General features: G+C 38.3%; 6 protein-coding genes and 1 pseudogene across 8 annotated transcripts; 1 reads left to right on the forward strand and 6 right to left on the reverse strand.

The window, feature by feature from the left end:
* Positions 1-714: 714 nt before the first annotated feature.
* Positions 715-6,349, forward strand: LOC104726767 (ribonuclease TUDOR 2). The gene is made up of 16 exons (XM_087475838.1): positions 715-1,027; positions 1,526-1,706; positions 1,808-1,882; positions 1,989-2,105; positions 2,187-2,294; positions 2,402-2,608; positions 2,699-2,908; positions 2,991-3,098; positions 3,393-3,563; positions 3,656-3,853; positions 3,941-4,507; positions 4,592-4,780; positions 4,863-4,943; positions 5,034-5,228; positions 5,323-5,700; positions 5,811-6,349. The coding sequence occupies exons 2-16, from the start codon at positions 1,548-1,550 to the stop codon at positions 5,991-5,993; spliced, it is 2,946 nt and encodes a 981-aa protein (XP_087331964.1). The 5' UTR covers positions 715-1,027; positions 1,526-1,547; the 3' UTR covers positions 5,994-6,349.
* Positions 6,350-6,652: 303 nt separating this feature from the next.
* Positions 6,653-9,322, reverse strand: LOC104726768 (calnexin homolog 1). Its single transcript, XM_010445703.3, has 6 exons — positions 9,102-9,322; positions 8,907-8,976; positions 7,498-8,627; positions 7,337-7,408; positions 7,140-7,250; positions 6,653-7,044 (listed from the first exon to the last, which is right to left on the reverse strand). Exons 1-6 carry the CDS (start codon positions 9,186-9,188, stop codon positions 6,922-6,924), a joined length of 1,593 nt encoding a protein of 530 aa, XP_010444005.1. The 5' UTR covers positions 9,189-9,322; the 3' UTR covers positions 6,653-6,921.
* A 768-nt stretch (positions 9,323-10,090) lies between these two features.
* LOC104726769 (pentatricopeptide repeat-containing protein At5g61800 pseudogene) lies at positions 10,091-11,670 on the reverse strand (annotated as a pseudogene). Its single transcript, XR_015572768.1, has one exon. The product of XR_015572768.1 is annotated as a pentatricopeptide repeat-containing protein At5g61800 pseudogene (transcript).
* Positions 11,671-11,750: 80 nt separating this feature from the next.
* On the reverse strand, positions 11,751-14,400 carry LOC104726770 (calcium-dependent mitochondrial ATP-magnesium/phosphate carrier protein 1). The gene is made up of 4 exons (XM_087475841.1): positions 13,643-14,400; positions 12,360-13,133; positions 12,188-12,278; positions 11,751-12,086 (listed from the first exon to the last, which is right to left on the reverse strand). Exons 1-4 carry the CDS (start codon positions 14,040-14,042, stop codon positions 11,909-11,911), a joined length of 1,443 nt encoding a protein of 480 aa, XP_087331967.1. The 5' UTR covers positions 14,043-14,400; the 3' UTR covers positions 11,751-11,908.
* Positions 14,401-14,546: 146 nt separating this feature from the next.
* Positions 14,547-16,323, reverse strand: LOC147935582 (uncharacterized). The gene is made up of 3 exons (XM_087475842.1): positions 15,989-16,323; positions 14,937-15,580; positions 14,547-14,847 (listed from the first exon to the last, which is right to left on the reverse strand). The coding sequence occupies exons 2-3, from the start codon at positions 15,572-15,574 to the stop codon at positions 14,829-14,831; spliced, it is 657 nt and encodes a 218-aa protein (XP_087331968.1). The 5' UTR covers positions 15,575-15,580; positions 15,989-16,323; the 3' UTR covers positions 14,547-14,828.
* A 1,246-nt stretch (positions 16,324-17,569) lies between these two features.
* Positions 17,570-20,071, reverse strand: LOC104726772 (uncharacterized). 2 transcript variants are annotated; one of them, XM_087475840.1, is made up of 5 exons: positions 19,906-20,071; positions 18,547-19,443; positions 18,314-18,463; positions 17,977-18,228; positions 17,570-17,846 (listed from the first exon to the last, which is right to left on the reverse strand). In XM_087475840.1, exons 2-5 carry the CDS (start codon positions 19,435-19,437, stop codon positions 17,715-17,717), a joined length of 1,425 nt encoding a protein of 474 aa, XP_087331966.1. In that variant the 5' UTR covers positions 19,438-19,443; positions 19,906-20,071; the 3' UTR covers positions 17,570-17,714. The 2 variants fall into 2 exon arrangements, with proteins under 2 accessions (XP_087331966.1, XP_087331965.1); XM_087475839.1 differs by lacking the exon at positions 19,906-20,071 and having other exon boundaries at positions 18,547-19,473.
* Positions 20,072-21,608: 1,537 nt separating this feature from the next.
* LOC104726771 (uncharacterized) lies at positions 21,609-23,821 on the reverse strand. Its single transcript, XM_010445709.3, has 4 exons — positions 22,658-23,821; positions 22,424-22,573; positions 22,070-22,321; positions 21,609-21,954 (listed from the first exon to the last, which is right to left on the reverse strand). The coding sequence occupies exons 1-4, from the start codon at positions 23,549-23,551 to the stop codon at positions 21,823-21,825; spliced, it is 1,428 nt and encodes a 475-aa protein (XP_010444011.2). The 5' UTR covers positions 23,552-23,821; the 3' UTR covers positions 21,609-21,822.
* Positions 23,822-24,064: the final 243 nt, after the last annotated feature.

Raw genomic sequence — 24,064 nt, forward strand, 5'->3', positions numbered from 1 at the left:
TTTCACAGGTTTCGTATGATGAGTTTTTGCGAATTAAAAATCTTTGAACATTTTGCGAGATCCGCCTAGCATGGTGGATTTGGACTATAGAACCAATACTAAAACTATTAGTTTATTTCATATACTATAGTATAGATTTGTAGTCATAGTTTGGAAAATTAACTTATAAATTATTTAGTATATGAACTACAAAATATTACACATACTACAACACATTCTTAATATTCCAAAAAAATAAATAAATTATATACACATAAAAATATACACTAACATATCATATAGGCATATACATCTTAATTATAGAAAATAAAACTAAGTGTTTTAAAATTGTATATTTATCTAATAACAAATTTAATGTAGTTAGGTTATAAACTATATAAAACGTAAGAAGAAGAAAAATTATAAATTAATTAGATAAAATTTAATTAATTGGAAATTTGAAAATTAAATAAATTAAAAATATTATTTAAAATACATTAATTTATAATTTAGTCCTGCAGGTGAAAACCTAGTTAATTCTACGTTCTCAAATTAAAACCTCTTTTATTGGAATTTTTCATTATTTCCATTAAAAATTATATATTATTTTTTTTTAAATGTATTTTTTCACACCAGGAAAAAAACATATCTAAAATATTAATGGCATAGAGTGGTAATTAAATGGAAAAAAATGGGGTAAAGAATATAAAGTTATAAAAAAATCCGGTTTGGTTTAGTCATGATGATGATGATATATGTATGTATGTATATGTAAATGTCCCTCTTTGTTTTTGTTTATATTTTCCTTCTTTCACCCTCTCCTCTGCACAATCTTCTCTTCTCATCTCATCTCTCTCTCTCTCTCAATCTTTGAGATCTGAGTGTCTCCCTCTTCACAACCTGTCCTTCATTCTCTTCACAACTCTTGTTTTGTTTTTTTTTTTCAATTCTCTTGAGATTGAAATCATCATCATAGATAAGATTTGATTTGACGTTTCTTTCATCAGATCTAGTGTTTTTTTTTTTCACCATCACGGGATAAATCCAGGTTTGTTCATCGGAATTATCGATATGTTATATAATGAATGATGTTAGATCTATCTGTTTCGTTGATTCTGATTGGATTTGTATGGTTTAGAAATCAATCATGAATCTGATCTCTTTTGTCCTATTTTACGATCGCGCGTGCGTTTCTATTGGTGTGTGATTCATTCGTTCACTTAGCTCGATCGAGCTCCTCTCGTGTAGATCGAGGCTAATGTAGTTTTTTTAATAATCGAGATGCATGTGTGTATGATTCAATGATTTAAAAAATTGTTAATTTTTACGTACCGATCTGTAAGAGAATTCTGAATTTTGTGTTGTGTTTTAATTCTCAAGTATAGGGATCGTGTAAGAAGAACCAATGTATCTATCATGTTTGGAAAAAAAAAAAAACTTTACTATGGTTTTCAGAGTGTTTTTATTAGTCTTTGTCTTTTTGATTGTGGTTGTAATAAGTGGTTACCAACTTTACTTTTTTGTTTGTTTTGTCTTTGTGTATTAGGTCTTAAGCCAATCACCAAAACATGGCGACTGTGGCAGCAACTGAGAACCAGTGGCTCAAAGGGAGAGTTAAGGCTGTTACCTCCGGAGACTGCTTGGTCATCACTGCTTTGACCCACACCAGATCTGGCCCACCTCCTGAAAAGACCATCACTCTTTCTTCTCTTATGGCTCCTAAGCTGGTTTGCTTCCAATTTCACTCTCTTCTTTCTTTTTTTTACTGACATTTATGATTTAGAATTAGGCTTTCTCATTCTTTTTTTTTGGTTTGTCCTTGTTACAGGCTCGCAGGGGAGGTATAGATGAGGCTTTTGCATGGGAAAGCAGAGAGTTTCTGAGGAAGCTTTGTATTGGAAAGGTGCTAACTTGGAACTCTTCAACCACTTATGCTATTTAGGTTATTGAATTGAGTATGTTTCTTTATATTAACAGTTTATGTTTTTTTTAAAAAAAAAATTGAGCAGGAGGTTGCTTTCAAAGTGGATTACAAAGTGGAAGCTATTGCTGGAAGAGAATTTGGCTCGGTTTACCTTGGCAACGAAAATGTTGCTAAGCTTGTTGTGCAAAACGGCTGGGCAAAGGTGATAACATTTTTATAGATAGCATTGTCTAAGGTATATATGATGCTTGGATCAGCTTTCTGATTCGATGGGAATGCACAGGTCAGAGCGCCAGGTCAGCAGAATCAGGATAAGGTCAGTCCTTACATTTCAGAGCTGTTACTGCTAGAAGAGCAGGCTCAGCAGGAAGGGCTTGGTCGTTGGAGCAAGGTTGGTCTCTCTTACTCTCTTCCTCTATATTTGTTTTTTTTTTTTCAAAATAGTTTTGACTTGTGTCAGTTTGACATCTGTACTCTTTTCTTGATTTGTTGATCCAGGTTCCTGGTGCTTCTGAGGCATCTATCAGAAATCTTCCTCCTTCTGCCGTTGGGGATTCTGGGAATTTTGATGCCATGGGTCTTTTAGCCGCAAGTAAAGGCAAGCCCATGGAAGGTATCGTTGAGCAAGTCCGTGATGGCAGTACCATCCGGGTTTATCTTCTTCCGGAGTTTCAGTTTGTGCAAGTATTTGTTGCTGGACTTCAGGTATGTAATCTTGTTTCCTTGTTTTTTGCTGCACGAGGAGTTAACAATTTCACTTTCATGGTGTAAGAGTGCTTGAAATTTTCTGTGTAGGCTCCCTCGATGGGAAGGAGACAATCTACTCAAGAAGCTGTTGTTGAGCCAGATGTTACAGCAACTCCAAATGGAGATGCTTCTGCTGGTCCTCTAACATCAGCCCAGAGACTCGCTGCCTCAGCAGCATCATCGTCCGTTGAGGTTTCCTCTGACCCTTTTGCAATGGAAGCCAAGTACTTTACTGAGCTCCGTGTGCTCAATAGAGATGTAAGGAGGTTTACATGAAAATTTATTTCACATTTATCTGTATATAACATTTGGATGATCTAAGTTGTGCTGGGTTGTGTAGGTTCGCATTGTTCTTGAAGGCGTGGACAAATTCAACAATCTGATTGGGTCAGTTTATTATTCTGAGGGAGAGACAGTAAAAGACTTGGGGTTGGAGCTTATTGAAAACGTACGTGCCTAAATTAGATGGTTATTTGGTTTTTTACATGATTACATATTGAACTAATTGGTAATAAAAGTTTGGGGTTGCCACAACGTTGCTTGTATAACTACAGATTTCTAGTACCACTAATAATTTGACCTGCGCTTACTTAAGATTTAGTTGGTTGGTCCATTGTAATAGTTTGTAGTTTTCTTGGTAGATTTGGAACATCATTTCTTATATACGGAATCAATTGTAACTATGATTGTTTAATGGTGTTGAGTAAAAGTTATGACACTTGTTACTATTCCTTTTCCTCAGGGCCTTGCTAAGTATGTTGAGTGGAGTGCCAATATGTTAGAGGAAGAAGCTAAAAAGAAGCTGAAAGCTGTTGAACTTCAATGCAAGAAAAACCGGGTTAAAATGTGGGCAAACTATGTCCCTCCAGCTTCCAACTCTAAGGCTATCCATGATCAGAACTTTACCGGAAAGGTAATAATTGCTTTCCCAAATTTCTTGGTAAATATATTGCCTTCCGCCCATTTCACCAGTTCTTAGTTCTTACTAGTTTGTACACTGTTCAGGTAGTGGAAGTTGTGAGTGGGGATTGCTTGGTAGTTGCTGATGATGCTATCCCATTCGGGAGCCCAATGGCAGAGCGGAGAGTTTGTCTTTCGAGCATTAGGTCTCCTAAAATGGGAAACCCACGCAGAGAGGAGAAACCTGCCCCTTATGCACGGGAAGCCAAGGAGTTTCTGAGACAAAAGCTTATTGGAAAGCAGGTATTGCATTATGCCTTGTTACTTAAATCATCACGTTGTGCCACACAGGAGTAAGATCATCTGACTTCCTTTTTCCCTGGGGTGCAGGTTATCGTTCAAATGGAATACTCAAGGAAGGTCATCCCAGGTGATGGTGTTGCTACATCTGGAGCTGCTGAGAGGGTCATGGATTTTGGCTCAGTATTCCTTCCATCTCCTACCAAGGCTGATACAGATGTAGCAGCTGCAGCAACTCCTGGAGTGAATATTGCTGAACTCATTATTTCCCGTGGGTTAGGGAATGTTGTTAGACATCGGGACTTTGAAGAGAGGTCAAACCATTACGACGCACTCCTAGCTGCTGAAGCTCGTGCTATTGCTGGCAAGAAGGGGATCCAATCTGCAAAGGATTCTCCAGCCATGCACATTACAGACCTGACTGTGGCCTCAGCCAAGAAGGCTAAAGATTTCCTGCCATCCCTGCACAGAAGCAGGAGAATATCTGCAGTTGTGGAATATGTCCTGAGTGGACATCGGTTCAAGCTATACATCCCAAAGGAAACGTGCAGTATTGCCTTTGCATTCTCTGGTGTCAGATGTCCTGGGCGTGGCGAACCTTATTCAGAAGAAGCTATTGCTTTAATGAGACGTAAGATCATGCAGAGAGATGTCGAGGTAAAATCTGAACATTTTACGCCCATGTTACATCTCTATTTTCTTTTCTATGAGTCTTACATATAGTCTCTTATAATTACATAGATCGAAGTTGAAACTGTGGATAGAACCGGTACCTTTTTGGGATCAATGTGGGAAGGGAAGACCAATGCAGGAACATATCTTCTTGAAGCTGGCCTGGCGAAAATGCAGACTGGCTTTGGTGCAGACAGGATTCCGGAAGCTCATATTCTTGAACTGTCAGAGCGATCTGCTAAAAATCAGAAACTGAAGGTAACATTAATACATGATACCTTTTACTAAAGAAATGCATCGTCCAGAAAAGCTGAACTTGCTCAACCACATGATGTCACAGATTTGGGAAAACTATGTTGAAGGAGAGGAAGTCGTAAACGGTAACTCTACAGTAGAAACCAGACAGAAGGAAACATTAAAGGTAGAGTTAGCCGTATGTTTCTTTCGACAAGTCATAGTTTCAATGCTAAAACCAATACCTTTAATTTACTCTCATCGCCTCCCACCGCAGGTTGTTGTCACGGAAGTACTTGGAGGCGGTCGATTCTATGTTCAGTCGGTTGGCGATCAAAAAGTAGCTTCGATTCAGAACCAGCTTGCATCTCTGAGTCTTAAAGACGCTCCCATTATTGGATCCTTCAATCCTAGGAAGGGTGACATCGTCCTTGCACAGTTTAGCTTGGATAACTCCTGGAACCGTGCAATGGTAAATTAGCAACTTTCTACATATCCCAACCATTCTTTCTTCTTTTTTTTACTATCACCTATGGTTGTTTATTGTATTTCTTCTTTGTGTTAAGATTGTTAACGGACCTCGAGGAGCAGTTCAGTCTCCGGATGAAAAGTTTGAAGTGTTCTACATCGATTATGGAAACCAAGAAACAGTTCCATACAGTGCAATTCGTCCTGTCGACCCTTCAGTATCTTCAGCACCAGGGCTCGCACAGCTCTGCAGACTTGCCTACATGAAAGTTCCAAGCCTGGAAGAGGACTTTGGTCCTGAAGCCGGAGAGTATTTGCATACGGTAACACTGGGTAGTGGTAAAGAGTTCAAGGCAGTGGTAGAGGAAAGAGATACTTCAGGAGGCAAAGTGAAAGGCCAAGGAACTGGAACCGAGCTCGCTGTAACTCTCATTGCTGTCGATGATGAGATATCTGTGAATGCAGCAATGCTTCAGGTCAGTGCCTCCTCGCCTTGCTCATTTCAACTCCTACAAAACCTTTTTGAGTTAAGACTTAAGAGTATTTGTCATAATCCTGAGAGTGAAATGTGTGGTTATGATCACAGGAAGGAATAGCGAGGATAGAGAAACGCAGGAAATGGGAACCGAAAGACAAGAAAGCAGCTCTTGATGCTCTTGAGAAGTTCCAAGACGAAGCTCGCAAATCTAGGACCGGAATCTGGCAGTACGGAGACATCCAGTCTGATGATGAGGACAGTGTTCCGGTCAGGAAACCGGGTCGCGGCTAGGTTTTTCACACCAGTGAAAACATCATGGTCCAAAAACGCATCATGAAGAGGATGAGAGAATCCATTAGTTTCTCTTTAAATGAGTTAAGAAGCGAGATGGTGTTTGCTTGCAAGCATCAAACTTTTTGTAATGTTTAGAATTCTCTTTTTTTTTTTTTTTTTTCCTCTCTTTTCTTCTTTCTAATTTATCTTTTTTTTTTTTGGTTATAACTTTATAGACTTCCAAAAGAAATTTTCTATTTAGGAGTACGAGACGATTTTCTTGTTCTTTACTATTGTTTGACAAAAGAAACATAATAAGGGTGATGTAACTTCAGGTTATCAAAGTTGACAACATAAGAGGGACTTTCTCCTTATCGTATGCAACTGTCGTTTTGAGTTTTTGTACTTCTCTCCAGAATCATATTTTCAGCTAATTCAGGTAAGCTTGTGGAACCAATTGAAAAAGGATTTTCATTATCTCAATCAATTCTCCCAACAGTAAAAGAAAAGAAAGGTTTGAACAACTTTCATTTTAATTTCTTCAGTGGAACGAGTTTTTCTCATTTCCACCAATTGTACAAAGCTATAAAAATGACAATTAGTTGGCGTACATGATCTTTTATTTTTAAAGAACTTTCTTTATAAAACACTTTTGATCTAGATAAGAAACTTCAATGTTTGGAATTAAACTAGTTCCTTTTAAAAGGGGAAGTAAGAAGAAACAGAAACTACAATTTGGCCGTCAAGAAACCATCTCACTTACATGTTCCTCCCCACCCCTTTCTTTTCTTCGCTTAAAGGCAAAAAAATACCAAACTTGGTGTTATATAAGGCTACAGCAGAAAACAACATCCAACCCAAAACCAAAAAAAAAACATAAGAAAAAAAAAAAATCCTGAAACTTTTCCTTTCACAATCTTCAAACACTACTTAAAAGAAACTTGTTCTAATTATCACGTCTCGGTTGCCTTTTGCGTGGTGCTGCGGTTTCTTCCTTCTTCTCTGCTTCATCCTCACTCTTTGAACTCTCTGCTACTTCTGGTTTCTTCTTTTCCACGGGTGCAGCTGCCTATATTTCACCATTTTCATTTTAATTTATAAGAAGCTTCTTCCCACAATCCAAAAAAGTGCACAAAATTTCTCAGAGTTGTTTTTTTTTTTTACCTTTTTGCCACCGAAGATAAGCTTGACGAAGAGCGAGAAAATAACAACCACAATGGAGACGAGAACACCAATTGTTAAGTTTGGTTTTTGCTCAGCTTTCTCAGTAAGTTCCTACAAAAGACACATTTCACATCTCTCTCAATGTCTGAGTCATCATCATAACAATTCAATATCATGGTAAATGAGGGAGGCCTTACCGTGATCTTAGACTTGTAGGCACTTAGGAAAGATAAATCCGCAACCTTGTTCAAGAGGTCAAATACAAACTTCTGCAACATCATCACACATATATGATTGTAAGTATACGAGAAGCTTCTTTTATGTATATATAAGTTAATTCTGTGGAAAATCAATTTACCTGGTAGCTCTTAAGACCATCCGCAGAGCCAGCAGCTTCTTCTTCTGCCTTTTGTTTCTCTTTCTCATCATCGAATTTGGGTTTCCATGTGGTCTGTCTGTAAGTCTCAGCAACCTTCTCGTCTTTAGCTATCAAGATGTTGTCAAACAAGATACCGTCTTGCATTGTCCAGATCTCTATACCGATGGCTGCAATGGGTTCATAATCTGGTCTGTCTAGCTCAAAGTAGTCAGGGTTAGGGATATCTCTGGGTTTCCAGATTCCCTTGTAAGCTGGGTTATCGATAAGAGGCGAACTCCATTTTCCCTTGTATGCAGGATTCTTCTTCATTGGTCTCTTCCATTCACCACAACCGGGTCCTGCTTCACACTTGGGGTTGTCAATCTTAGGAGCCTCCCACATACCATCTTCCTCATCATCCCAATCTTCAGGCTTGGTTGCCTCGGGGTCATCGACTTCCTCAGGCTCATCATCCAACCATCCTTCGGGTTTCTCAGCTTCCTCATCTTCAATCTCCATAGGTGCATCCTCGTCCCAGTCATCAGGCTTCACAGCATTTGGGTCGGGAATCTTGGCTCTCTCATCCCAGTCTTCTGGCTTCTTGTCTTCAGGGTCAGGGATAGTCTTGGCAGGGATCAATGCAGGCTCAAAGTCTTCACCAGATAGTAAATTGGCCTTCTTCTTCTCCTCTCCATCAACCAAAATTCTAACCTCGTTGTCGGGTTTCAAGATGGCAGTGTAGACATGGGAAAGCTTGTCATAAGGAACAGAGGGAGGGAACTTAAGATGGTGCTCAACGTACTCGCCACTCTTGGGGTTCTTGTGCTTCAAGATGAAATGCACTTTGTTTGTGGCTCCACACTTGTCTGGCCCAAACATAATGGAGTAAGGGGATTCACTATCGAATCCCTGTGGTGTCCATCCAGATTCCTGAGGGCGGAGGTACTTCAAGTAAGCACCACCACACTCAAGCCCTTCCTGGAAACGAACCTCGTACTGAAGAACAACAGTTCCTTCCTTGAGGTTTAGAGGCTCGTCAAGCTCTCTCACAATTCCATATTTCCTAGCCTTCTCGCTTACGAGAAGCCCATAATCTTCATGTCCCTCGCTCTTTGCATGCTTCCATACACCTGAAACAGATGAATGCTGTTAACAAACAAGCTTCTAAGCCAAATTTGGAAATCAACAACAGCTCAACGAAAGACAAAACATGCATAATTTAATCAATGCCTTTGCAAATCTATTCATCAAAACCCAGATTACCTCCACAATAGTCAGATTTGATTCAAAATTATCGATTCGTAAAATTCCTCTATACAATAATGTTTGAGTGCAAACACATCACAGTTTGGAGCAAGATCAGAGAAACATATACTAACTACAATGCAGTAGGTGACAAGGGAGTATACCTTCGTATTCACCATTCTTCGAAACGATCCAGCGACCATCAAACGCCTCATCAAACGATTCATAAAGAACCTAACACAAATCGAGGATCCAAACCAAACGAGAGCTCAAGTTAAAAACAATGATAGATCTAAACCTCCGAATCTAGCTAAAAAAATATATATAAACAAAAGAACACTAGGAAGATTGAAATTTACCGTTTGATCGTCACAGTAGCAAAGCTTCTGGAACGAAACGAAAGCTAAGAGAAGCAAAAGGACGGAAGATAGTTGCCGTTCTCTCATTCTCGGAATCCTTAGAAGAAGGCAAGAGAGGTAACCTCAAGATAGAGATCTAAATCGGAGAAGTAGATCGGAGAAAAGAGTGATTTTTCAGTTTCATCTTAATTAAATTATATATATATTCAATCCCGTAGACCCGGTCGAGTGTGTCAATTTGTTGTTTCCACCAATCAAATCTCTCGCCACGTGACATTAACCAATCATAACATGCCACGTCAACCAAAAGTAAACTCTCCTACGTGCACTGTTATATTACTATATAGTATATACGTCCACATTTTTGGGCTTCGGTCCATTAAACTATTCAAAAGTCTCTCGTTGAGCTAGAGTCTCTCAGCTTCTAATGATTGTTACATTAGTACAAAACCCTGTTTTAGAAATCGCTAGACGATAGTCGGACAGTCGGGGTAGGCCTAGCGCCTAGCGAAAAAATCAGAGATTAAACGGGAATTAATCACAAACTAATTTTTGGGTTATTTTATTAAATTAATAGTAAATTAAAAATATATAATATTAAATATATGTATAATTATGTTTATGTGAAAAGAAAAATATCAAATAAAATATTATAGTTTTATATTGTCTTTAAAATTACGGTAAAAATATATAAACGTAATATTAAGAAAAAAAATTATGATTTTAATTAAAAGTTTGTACATTAGTTATTTTAAAACATCATAAACTCTTAATTTAAATATCTAAGTAACAAATATATATATATATATATATATATATTTGATTTATATTTGACTCCAAAAATAATCAGTATATACAAAATTATGCAGGAATTAATCGGATTAGACGGTATAATCGGATAATTGATGCTAAGCGGGGATTAGTCATTCATCGAAGCAAAGAGGGTGGACCTAGCGATTTTACGGAGCGTAATCGATGCTAGGCGGGGATTTTTAAAATAGGATTACAAAATAATTTTAGATCCAAACTTTTAAAGAAAATCTGGCTAAGACAAAATTTTACTAAATCCAGCATTCTTCTTCACTTTCGTATCTCTTTCAAACACTTCCCTAACCTTAACCACATCCTCCCATCTCTCTGCATTTGCATACATCTCCACCATAACTTTATACACTCTTCCATCCTCAGGACACAACGCCTTGACTCGTTTTGCAGCTTTCTCTGCGACCTCTATGTTCCCGTGGATTCTACATCCGCCCAACAAACCGCTCCATGCTAATAGTTTCTCTCTTTTTCCTCCATCTTTAGGCATTTGCTCGATCATTTCCGCTGCTTCTTCAATCAACCCTGCTCTTCCAAGCAAATCCACCATACAACCGTAATGTTTCAGCTCTCTATCAATATGATACAAAGATCCCATTTCGTCGAAAAGGCTCCTGGCTTCATTAACTAGACCAGAATGGCTACAACCCACTAAAACGCTTATGAAGCTTACTCCATCCGGTTTGATTCCAGACCTAACCATCTTACGGAAGTAATCAACCGTTAGCTCGCCATAACCATGCGTCGCAAGACCAGTGATCATTGCATTCCATGTGAATAAAGTTTTTTCTGAACATAACTCGAAGATCTCCATTGCTATATCGATGAAACCACATTTTGCATAGAAATCAACCAATCCTGTAGCTAAGAATGAATCTACGAAAAGTTTGTTCCTTTTCGTGTAACCATGAATAGCTTTCCCTTTCTCTAAATCCCCTGATTGAGCACAAGCTGAGAGAGTTGAAACAATGGCGACGTTGTCCGGTTTTAAACCCAAATCAATCATTTTGTCAAAGAGGTTGATTGCTTCTCTGCATTGATTCATCTGCGCATACCCAGCAATGAGACTATTCCACGAAACCAAATCACGAAAGGGCATTGAATCAAACAAAGCTCTTGCACGAACCATCTCACGACCCTTCACTAACCCATCGATCAACACATTGTAAGTAACAACATCTCTTTGAGGATTTTCGTCGAACAGCTTCAATGCACTATCGATTGGAGCAGTAGAAGAGTAAACACGAATCAGAGTATTCAAAGTGAACAAATCAGACAACAATCCGAATCTCAAAGCTTGACAATGCAACGTCTTTACTAACGTAAGATCACAATTCTTCTTTGCTGCACAAGCCTTGAACACGAAAGGGAAAGTGTAGAAATCGGGAGGAACAGAGCGACGTCGCATCTCGACGAAGAAACGTTGAGAAGACAGAGACGGATCATGATTCAGTGTATAAATCCTAATGATGGTATTGTAGCAAAACGTTGACGGTTTTGTGATGAATCTGAAAACCGAAGTCCCGTAGCTCACGACCATATTTGACGACGCCGACGAAGAGTTCGATAAAGTCGGTGCGACGGAGGTGATGGCGAATAGGACATTGGCAAAAACAGAGTTCTTGTTGAAATCATTTGAGATTCGGCCGGAAGTGATGAATTGGGCGTGAAACTGTTGCAGATGTTTTGGGGTTTTACACAGCTTCAAGAGATATAAACAATTACTAGACTTCATCATTCGGGTCATCTTAGAGCTTCACAAAGACTCTTCCCAAGAAAAAATATCAGATTTTGACTCTTTATATAGACTCTCTCTCACCACCAAACTACTGAAGAAGAATTAAATTATCAATGAGATCAAGTTACATTTGCTACACTCGAATGACCGCTTTGTAAAGGTCAAGTGTTTTTTTTTCGCCATCATCAAGAAGTTTTCAGTGTTATCAAGACTCTGTAAACACAACAACACTAGGTTTCGTGCTACTTTAATCAAGGGCTAGATTTTTCTTCATAGCTTCGTAAACAAGGTACGAAATGCTTGCGGAAGGAATGACTTTGAAAAAGTTGGGAAAGATTCCTCTGTAAAAACCTTTTAGACCTTCGCCTCTTAGCGTTTTGAGGAACTCTTGGCTCATGCTAGTCTTTGAGCTATCAGCTTGCATTCTGATAGATAAGTGACTAACCTCAGTTTAAAACGGCAGAGAAGAAAAAAAGATGGTTTCAAAAGATATAACAAAACAAAGCCTTAGGTTTTGAGTTTTTACCTTGTTCTTATGACCTGTAACGGGTAAACACAGGATGCTCCAAGAGCTCCAGACGTCATTCCACATCCCAGTTGTATGAGAGGACCCGGCTCTGCACAGCCTATACGGTTTTAGTATCATGTGACAGATTACGAATTTATAGATAACTTTTAAGGCACGATTAGTATCTAACCGGCAGTGTCATGAAGGAAATGTGTCCTCGATAAGTCTTTAAGAGTTTCGTAAGCAGCAAGGTCGATTCCTGCGTAAGGGATAATCCCAATAAGAGAAGGACAAAGACCCTTGTAGAAAGCTCGGGGTCCTTCTTGAATCCAAATATCCTTTGTGAGTTTCCACAGCTTAGGTGTCCCAATTTCACTCACAAAAGTCTGTAACCGAGTCTTCACAAGATCCATAGGATATATAGCCGTTTGAGCTACTGCACCAGCCAATCCACCTGCCAAAAGCCTCCCGCTTGTACCAATATCACCATCCGCTCCCCCAATTATGGGTTTCAGCATTTCATAAGCAGCAAACTTTATGGCGCTTTCAGGAGCGACTTTGGTTACATTCAACCCATTACCTCTGAAGAAACCCAACAACTTATCTTCTCTCCATATTTTCTTAATGGTCGGGACAACGCCCAAATTTGTTCGTTGAACTTGCAAAGCAACTTTCAGACGGTCCAGAGGCGCGGTTGCGGTTCTAGAAACAGCTCCAGCTATTCCTCCCGCGAGAAGTAATTTGCTTCTTTGAGCATGTGTACTTATACCGTCTGGTATAACAGCTTGCTCCCCAATGTCTATCAAGCATACTCTTTCCCAGTGGTGATAAATGTTCTCAATTGTGGCTTCATGAGGGTTCAGCAAAAGAAAATCCCTCCATTCTTCGAAAGTTATAATTCCGTTGTTGTCCTTATCAACATGATCCATAAAAGAAGCTAGTTCCTCATCTTTTATTTGAATGCCTACAAGAACAGAACCGTGGAGAGTTTTATATTATAGGTTGACAACACTGTTACACAATAACATTAAAGCTTTTGAGAAACGAAAGCATGTAAAAGTAAAAGAGACGAATTTGCTACTAGACTCACTGAGCCAATATGTGTTAAAAAAAACCCAATAAAGCAAACTCACAACCCACGGTATTGCAAACAAGGACAATGTCAAAGATTATACAGACATTGTTCATATGCTAAATCTCCTAATCAATAAGACAACTACAATCACAAAAAAGGTCATCCTTCTTGGACTCAAACATTAGCTTCCACATTGCATCAAGAACAGTTCAAAACAGAGGCATGTTCAAATTCAATTCACTAACCAATCTATCAGTAACTAGAAAAATTAAGCAAAATCCACATTCACAAACCAATAAAGGTTTCATCTTTTGCTTATGGGAAGATAGTTGCAAAGCAACAGTAGCTTCCCCTCTTAATGGAACAGTATGAGAGAATCAAAATTTTTTTTAACATACCAGCTTTATCAAGAGCCTCCCAAAGCTCCTCTGGGCAAATGTCACCATTGTGTTCAACATCAATAGCCTGAAAAATCTTGTAAAGCTCAAGCTCCTTAGCGTCCATGTAACGACGAAACTCCTGGTAATCCACACGCCCATCTCGATTCGCGTCGCAGACTTTGAGAAAATCGCTAGCGTACCTATACTGCGGAGAGATACTAAGCGAAGACATACCTTTCTCGATCTGGGTACCGTCTAAGAACCCTAACTTCGAATTGTCGAAGAATTCGAACAGTTTTCGAATCCTCATCTCTCTCTCGTCCTTGGTCTCACGTAATGCCACCAGCACGTGCTCCATTGTTGCTTCCACGGGCCGCGGCTTCCTACCCGGATTTTGGTTTGGTTTCTTCGTCTCCATTGCTGATTTTAACACAGATGAGTAAAATTCGAAAAAGCTTTTGGGGATGATTCTAATGTCTCTTCATTCCTCTGGAAGAGTTCTATTGGTCCACGAATCTCGGAAGAAGAATTCAAAAACGTGAGATATTGAGGTCGGTGAGCCAAAAAAAAATATCTAACCGTCTCAATCTTCCATGGACAGCCGGAGGAGACTCCATTATTTTTACATGGACCCCTTCAGCTTCAGCTGCTGTTTCCACTCCCAGACATTACATGACACAAACAACAAAACACCAGTCAAATCAAACCCGGTCTAGTTTAAGTGGATCACAACAACGACGCAGTGTTCATTTTAACCGGTTTACATAGCTTTAAACCAGAACAAAACCATCTTTGATGTTTATAGAGATTAAAGTATCTGTAATACAGTAATAGAGCGACTAGTATGAAAGGTTTTGGAACAAAAACACAACAACGAATATATGAAACGAATACACTTTGTGTGTGGTAGACCATTGAAATATTGTGTGAATGTGATGTATTTGACAAAGCAAAGTTCTTCTTACACGTAACTGTTACAGAAATATCACACCAGAGGAAGATGACAACAAAATGATCTTTATTTTTAATTCTTCGTATGCAAACAAATTTCACTTTGAAAAACATGTAGTCGACATGGTTTTACTCTTTCTTCATGTACTAAGAGATTGGTAACCATCTTCCCGGTTCTGTCTCCGGTATGTTACGGCGGCTATTAGGACCACTACCGCCACCGACACCGTCACAGCCAAAATTGCTAAAACGCTCACGCTTCCGGCAGGTGCCTACAAGGAAGTTGGCGTATATTAACGTCAGTAAAGTAATCACATTGCACCCAAACAAAACAGAGTATATGTATTGAAACCGGTTTGACCTAAACTGAGATTCAGTCCCGGGTTGGCGTATATTGGTTACATGTTCCTCCACACCTCTCGTGTCTATTGCGTGAAGGTTGAGAAGCCATTTGAATTCATAACCATCAGGTCTCTCCTGAGGATTATCGATTTCAACTGCGTAAGGATCAGGAAAATACGTCGAGGTTTTGCGGGTTTCTGATCCTAGCCCATAGTAGTGTCTGAGTACTGCACCCCTGCACAACCCTCCGTTTTTGACAAGAATAATATCCGACGATCTCGAATCAAGATTGGTTTCGGGGTCTTGCCGTGAGAATCCGTGATTCCTAAACATTTCTCGCTGTGGAAGCTTAGAACCTTTACGCACATAATACGGTTGGACAACCCAATGGTGGAGATATGTCTCAAGCAGAGGGACGGGGTTGCCCGCTTCGTCAACTACTTCAGCATCGAAACTTTTGAGGCCGATATGCCCTCTTGGGAAATCGATGTCGAATAAGTAAGAATCTGAAACTGATCCTGGACTCATCGCCAGTTTTGGTGAAAAAAAGACTTCAGATTTTATCTTGTTCTCGGTCCCTAGGAAGCCTTGGCTCGGTGATGCGAACAGAGCAAGAACTAAGAACAAGATCAGCGTTGTCATGTGGTAACGAGCCATTAGCTCCTGTTGCAAGATCATAAAGGAATGTGATTTAGCTGATAAAAATCACAAAGATGGAATAAAGTATACCTCAAACTCTAAACCTAACTTCGTTTGATTTTTTATAGGAACCATCCAGACAGTCGATACCTAACAAACCGACTTGAACCCTAATTTAAGCAGAACAAGATTTTTATTTCGTACATGGTTTCTTAAACATTCCAGCAGCTAATAATTTATATCATCCTGAGGAGGTATAATGATAATTCGAAAACGCAAACATACAGGATAAAAGATCCCAAAACCAGGAAATTGGATTCCGAGAAACCAAATAACAGACGAAGGAAAAAAAAAGGATTCAAAGGCACATAATTCAATTGCGAAATCAAACGAACACAGAGAAACAAAAGAGAGCAGAGAGAGGGGTTTTACGTGGGTACGAATTCGGATGAACAGAGATGACTTTCCCGCTTGTAAAAATGAACGAAGAAGTGTGTGTGTGCCCACCAAAATGAAGAAGAAACGATTGGAGAGTTATCTTTATTTATTTATCATCTGAATTACGAATATGCCCCATAATCGCAGAGACGTAAGGAGACGAGCTTCGCTATCATCTGACACGTGTAACCCAACCACTGACGTCCTCACTCTCGTCACAGGCCCCGGTTTTGTTTTTCCTCTTTCAATCTATGACCAAAAATATCACTGTATAATATAATGCGAGGAGATGGTGACCGAAGCAAAAACAAAAAAACAAAAAGATGACCATACAAAAATTAAAACGATAGGATTGGTGTTGTTACGAAAAAGATAGGATTGGTGTTGTTGGTTTCTCCTTTAGTGTCAGGCTGTCAGTTCTCTCGGAGATTTTCGATTTTTTGTGTAATATTGATTTGTACTTATTTTATCCAATTTGTTTCGGTTTTTGTTTGTTCCTCTAATTGTCTTGAACTAGTTTATTTGTTTTGTTTTGATTTTGTATATGTCATTTACTTTTCCACAACCCATCCAAATATTTGATAAACCTTAATTCTAATGTCATATTAGTATGGACCTAACTACTCATCGGCTAGCTCAAAGGAGAATGATAGCCATACATAATATCACCGAAAGAGTTTTATTTCTTTTGAGGTGGCCGGACTATTCTAACAATAATCAATCCCATTCACACGACACAAAAATAAACTTGTTTTTTATAAATGGAATGTAGTTGAATAAGGAAGCCACGAAGGGGTATTAAACCAAAGAATGTTAGAGGAGGATTTAATAGAATGTTGATTTCTATTAATTAGTTCGACATTTATAAATTTTTCTTTTTTACAATTAAGACATGAAATATCGTGTGAATGTGATGTCTTTGACAAAGCCAAGTACAAAAATGTTTCAGAAATAACATCACATAAGAGGAAGATGACAACAAAATAATCACATGGCAATATCTCCCAGGTACCTATACGGAAGTAACATATACTAACGTCAGTAAAATAATCACATGGCAATATCTCCCAAACATTATATGTATGTATTGAAACCAGTTTGATTTAAACCAATATTCAGTTAGGGTACGATGAACCTACTCAATTTTTATTTATTTATTTATTTTTTTTTGCTGACAGCAACGAACCTACTCAATTTAAAGATTTGAATTTTACAACTTTTTGTTAGATGGATTTAAATAGTTTTACTAAAAGATATTGGGCTAATATGCAATATTGATAAAAGCTGACGGTCCTCATGACGAATTTGATTTCCTGCGGGCAGGACTATGACAAAACGGTACACCCAAACACCAGGGACGAGAGCGAGGGGGACGGGGAGAAAGACGATGACGAACAAGGAGAAAGCGCGGGAGAGAATGCAGGAGATCTCTCTCCTGCGGAACGATCCCTTACTCTGAACCACTATAGCCAATAGGTATGAATTGTTCTTAACCTAATTTTTCCAATTGTTCGGCTGCTTTGTTTGCATTGAGACAACAACAATAGTAACATTCTGTTGTATTGTACGTAGTTGTTAAGAAAACTTTCTGCATTATTTGTGTGAATGTTATGTCTTTGACAAAGCCAAGTAGTAACTGTTTCAGGAATAACATCAAGACAACAAAATATTCTTTTATTTGTGATTTAATTTTCGTAGTCCACATGGTTTTACTCTTTTTTCATGTACTTAAAGATTGGTAACCATCTTCCCGGTTCTGTCTTCTGTATACAACGGCGGCTATTAGAACCACTACCGCCACCAACACAGTCACAGCCAAAAATGCTAAAACGCTCACGCTTTCCGCATGTGCCTACAAGGAAGTGGCGTATTTACTAACGTCAGTATAGTAATCACATGGCACAATATCTCCCAAACAGTATGTGTACTGAAACCGGTTTGACGTAAACCGATATTCAGTAACGAGTCCGGGTGGGTTATACCTGAAAAAGATTAGGCAAGGAGCTTTCTGGTTCAGGCAACTGCTGAGCAACGAGGATGTAAAAAAGTCCCATAACTCCGGTATGACCAACGACACTACTGTAATTAACCTCCAAACTCAATGTCTCTCCATAGCTCACTTTCACTGGATCAGCAGGATAACAAGAGGTCATTCCAACAACGTAACCAGCTTCGTTTCCAGGTTCAACTCCATTCCCATACTTAGGCATCGAGGTACATATTCCTTCACCGTTCTGATCCACAAACACAAGAGTCTCAAATATGTTTTCAATCTTTTCGATTTTTGAAGTAGCCTTAAACTAAACCAGATCTAGTTACCTCTCGGTACAGAGCAGCACGGATACCACCCACGTGTTGGTGAGCTACGCCGTAGATAATATACCCACTAAATGGCATCATGAAGCTATTTTTCTTAACATCAATGCATCCATCGCCATTGCTTTTGCACGGTTTCACCTCGTATTCCACCTGAAAATGCACAAATACCCTAAAATTGTTAGAGAGTGAAGTCCAAGTAACAGGATCAAGCAGATAGGAAAGTTCTTACTGACATGGCAATTATGTTCTTGGCTATCTCCTACTGATCTTTTCCAAGAATCTGTAACATCGAAAACATAAACTTTAGCGGGCAAAACAGTGTTGTCCCAATCAACCCATCTCAAGGTATACTTCAAATACAAATTTCTTGTTTTCTCCCCATTGTCAAATCCGCTTTTCACCCGACATTGAGTCTTATCATAGCAGCAAGCTAAACCTCCTTTGTATCCGGGTCTTAAAGCACGACCGTACTCATCGACTGTTACATTATAGAGATCACACAGACATTCTAAGCAACCTCTCTTGTCTTCCACACCTCTGGTGTCTATTGCGTGAACGTTAAGATGCCATTTAAATTCATAGCCATCAGGTCTTTCCTCAGGATTGTCGATTTCAATCGCGTAAGGATCAGGAATATACGAGGAGGTATGGCGGGTTTCAGATGCTGACCCAAAGTAGTATATGAGTGTACTCATGCACAACCCTCCGTTTTTAGCTATAATAATATCCGATGTCGAATCAAGACTGGTTTCGGGATCTTTCCTTGAAAACCCGTGATTCTTAAACATTTCTTGACGTGGAAGCTTAGAAGAACCTTTACGCGCATAGTAAGGATAGACATTCCAATGGTGGAGATATGTCTCGTGTAAAGGGACGGGTTTGCCCGCTTCGTCAACTAACTCAGCATCGAAACCTTTGAGGCCGATATGCCCTCTTGGGAAATCCATGTCGAAGAAGTAAGAATTTGAAACTGATCCAGGACTCGTCACCAGTTTTGGTGAGAGAAAGACTGCAGATTTTATCTTATTCTCGGTACCTAGAAAGCCTTGGCTCGGTGATGTGGTTAATGCGAGCAGAGCAAGAATTAAGAACAAGATCAGGGATCTCCTGTGGTAACGAGCCATTATCCTCTGTTTCAAGATCATATAAATAGAGTGGTAAGTAAACATTGGATAAACTGATAAAGTATCTCGAACTCTAAACCTAACTTTTTTGGAACCAAACTATCAAAACCACTTGAACCCTACTTAGGTAATTAGAAGATACATGGTTGCTTGTATAAAAGAGACCCCAAAATTTAAAAACTTTCCAGCAACCCATGACTCAAAATACATGTAAATGGGAAGCTAATATTTCAGATCATCCTGAATTAAAATTAAAACTCGAACACGAAAAATCAGAAATTGAAACCCCTGGTTTCAGACCATCCATAAACAGAGACACAGACATAAATATGACTTTTTAAAATTCGAACGTATCCACTCGGAACAATCTTTCCAACCAAAACCCAAACAAAAAAAACTTGACCGTGAAATCAATTACAGGAAACAAAGATAGAAACAAAGATGAGAAATAAAGAGAGGTTTACGTGCCTGGGTACGAAACGGATAAAAACAGAGAAGACTTTCCCGCTTGTAATTAATGAAGTGTCTCGCCCAATGAAGAAGAAGAAAAACGAATTCGAGAGTTATATCTATTTATTATATCATGTGATGTGAGTATAACAAATTGTGCTCAGTAATCACAGAGACGTAATATATATATATATATATATATATATATATATATATATATATATATTAAAAAAAAAAATGGAAGGACGCCAGCATCAGCTGTTACCTAACACGTGTACTAACAAGTAACAAATGATCATGTGCTCACGTCGTCACAGACCCCGGGGGTTCATTTTCCTCTTTCAATTGTTATTGTCGTGCCGGTAGGGTGGGCGTTCGGTTTTTTTGTTTGGTTTTGGTTTGGTTTTTTCGGTTTACAATTTTTTTGGTTTTATAAAAATTGAACCATATAGAAACCATATGTAATTCGGTTTGATTACGGTTCAGTTTTTTCGGTTTATGAGTTTTTCGGTTTTATCAAAAATGAAACCATATAAAAACCATACGTATCATGGTTTGGTTTGGTTTCGGTTTGGTCCCGATTTTTAACGGTTATTCCATACTTTAAAATTTTAAATAGATAGTTTACATAATAAAAAAATAAGCATAAAAGTAAAACCTAAACATAATTAAAAAAAAAGTAGAATTCAAATATAATCTTGTAAACTCAAATACTTAATTGAAATTTAAACTTTTAAAAAGTAAAAGCTATTGAAAAGAAAACCAGGAAAAAAAAAACCAAAAAAAAAACTTGGAGATCAATAACTATAAGCCCAATAAAAAAAATTATTGATATTGTTATATAATATAAATTTATAAGTTGGAGAAACTAATTATATCTAATTATCCTAAAATTTTTAAAAAAAACAAAAAAATCATTTGGTTTTACGGTTTTTAACCAGACCAAACCTAAACCAAATGGTTAATTAAAATAAAAATCAAACGGATTTTTAGACTTAACTATAACCAAACCAAACCATTTATTTCGGTTTGCTTTTTTGGATTTCGGTTTTTTATCCACCCAACTGCCAGAAGATATTTATAATGTGTGATGGTTAATAAACGACCGAAATAATAATTAAAAAGACCAAAAGAAAGACAGGAAAATTAAAATATCAGATGTCGTCGAATTCTGATTGGTTATTATTACTTCCACGTTTTTCTTTTTTAGTTTCCACGTTACCATTATAAGGGCCCATACATTTTTATCCAATCGAATCTCCCAATCCCAAATGAGAACAGAAAACCATTAATACGGCTATAGGGTGTTGTTGTTGGTTCTCCTTTTACCTCTGTTTCAGTTCTCCGGTTTAGTTTGGCTTTTGACGTTGGTTTGTTGGGTTGTACTTATTCTTATTTACGTGTGTTAGCACTTAAGCCGTGCTGACCTAGAGAAAAAAATAGGTAAAATGGCCAAAGCCACTAACCATATACCATTTTTTTAGGCCACAATTCAAAGTATAATTGTTTGGTTAGGTTGGTGCACGTTGTCTCAAATTAATATGCCTAATTATGTTCTTTTTCTTACTGTTTCTTTATATATACTAAAAGTGCAAACGCCTAGATATGTTTGTTCATTTGCCATGTCAAGATAAACTCTGGAGATTGTTGTTGAAAAGGATAAGATATGTAATTTGTTCTTTGTAGGTATAATCTACATATCCATATATAGGTGACGTAACTTAAAAAGGCGAAGTTCAACAAGGAACAATTAAACTAAATTACAAATAATATCATTGTATTTTAAAAGACATGATGCTCCAACTGTTACAGAAATAATATCACATCACATCAAAGGAAGATGACAACAAAATAATTATCTTTTATTTTATTTCTTCGTATACAAACATACTTCACTTTCATATGTAGTTCGATCGTGATGGTTCACTCTTTTATTCAAGTAGTAAGAGATTGGTAACCATCTTCCCGGTTCTGTCTCCTGTATATCACGGCGGCTATTAGAACCACTACCGCCACCACCACCGTCACGGCCAAATATGCTAAAAAGCTCACGCTTCTCACAGGTGCCTACAAGGAAGTAACATATCCATTAACGTCAGTATGGCAATATCTCCCAAACATTATATGTATTGAAACTGGTTTGAATTAAACCAATATTGAGTACCGGCCGGTAGTTAGTTACCTGAAAAAGATTAGGCAAGGAGCTCTCTGGTTCAGGCAACTGCTGAGCAACGATCATGTAAAAGATTCCCATAACTCCGGTATGACCAACGGCACTACTGTAGTTAACCTCTAAAGTCAATGTCTCTCCATAGCTCACTTTCACTGGATCAGCAGGATTACAAGACGTCATTCCAACAATGTAACCAGCTTCGTTTCCAGGTTCAACTCCATTGCCATACTTAGCCATCGAAGTACATATTCCTTCACCGGTCTGATATCCACAAACACAAAAGTCGTCTCAATTCAATACAAAAATGTTTTCAATCTTTTCGTTTTTGCTGTAGCTAGCTTAAACTAAATCAGGTTACGTTACCTCTCGGTACAGAGCAGCACCGATACCACCCGCGTGTTGGTGAGCTACGCCGTAGACAATATACCCATCAAATGGCATCATTAAGCTCTTTTTCTTAACATCAATGCATCCATCGCCACTGGTTGTGCACGGTTTCACCTCGTATTCTACCTGAAAAAGCACAAAAGACCCTAAATTATTAGATAATGAACTCCAAGTAACAGAACTAAGCAGATAGGGAAATTTTTTACTGACATGGCAATTATGTTCTTGGATATCTCCTGTTGATCCCTCTGATTTTTTCCAAGAATCTGTAACATCGAGCATATAAACTTTAGCGGGCAAAACCGTGTTGTCCCAATCAACCCATCTCAAGGTATACTTCAAATACAGATTTCTTGTTTTCTTCCCGTTGTCAAATCCGCTCTTCACCAGACATTGAGTCTTATCGTAGCAGCAGTATAAACCTCCTTTGTATCCAGGATTTATAGCACGACCGTACTCACCAACGGTTACATTATAGAGATAACAAACACATTCTATGCATCCTTTCCTGTCTTCCACACCTCTCGTGTCTATTGCGTGAAGGTTGAGAAGCCATTTGAATTCATAACCATCAGGTCTCTCCTGAGGATTATCGATTTCAACTGCGTAAGGATCAGGAAGATACGTTGAGGTTTTGCGGGTTTCTGATCCTAACCCGTAGTAGTGTCTGAGTCTACTCCTGCACAACCCTCCGTTGTTGACAAAAATAATATCCGACGATCTCGAATCGAGATTGCTTCCGGGATCTTGACTTGAAACTCCCTGCTTCTTAAACATTTCTTGCTGTGGAAGCGTAGAGGAACCTTTACGCACATAGTAAGGTTTTACAACCCAGTGGTGGACATATGTCTCATGCAGAGGGACGGGGTTGCCCGCTTCGTCAACTACTTCAGCATCGAAACTTTTGAGGCCGATATGCCCTCTTGGGAAATCGATGTCGAAGAAGTAAGCATCTGAAACAGAACCAGGATTCATCGCCAGTTTTGGTGATAAAAAGACTGCAGATTTTATCTTATTCTCTGTCCGTAGAAAGCCTTGGCTCGATGATGCGAGCAGAGCAAGAGCTAAGAACAAGATTAACGATCTCTTGCGGTAACGAGCCATATTATCTCCCCTGTTTGAAGATCATATAAATAGAGAGGTAAGTAGTAACGTGATTTAGCTGGTAAAAATCATAAACATGGGATTAAATATAAGAGAATATCTAGAAGATATGTAAATCTACTATAATTATGTGAATGATTTGTAAATATTCTATATGATCTCACTAGTTAGGAAAGTAGGTTAAATGATATTCCTATATATATGCTTGTATATTGTAACTCTATTCTCATGAGAGTCAATATACAATTCTTCCATTTCTAAACTTTCATCAATCTCTATCATTAAAGTATCTCAAAACACTCTAAACCTAACTTCGTTTGATTTTGATTGGCATTAAACTATCAAAACCACTTGAACCCTAACTTAACCAGGAGATTCAACGTATCCACTCGGGAACTATCATCTGGAGTCCAATTCGATATCCCAAAACCAAGATTCAATTGCAAAATCAAAACACAAAAGAAACAAAGATGATATAGATAAAAGAGAGAGAGAGACAGAGGTTTACGTGGG

This window comes from Camelina sativa, chromosome 11, assembly GCF_030686135.1.
Source record: "Camelina sativa cultivar CO46 ecotype springtype chromosome 11, ASM3068613v1".
In the NCBI taxonomy this organism is placed as follows: Eukaryota; Viridiplantae; Streptophyta; class Magnoliopsida; order Brassicales; family Brassicaceae; genus Camelina; species Camelina sativa.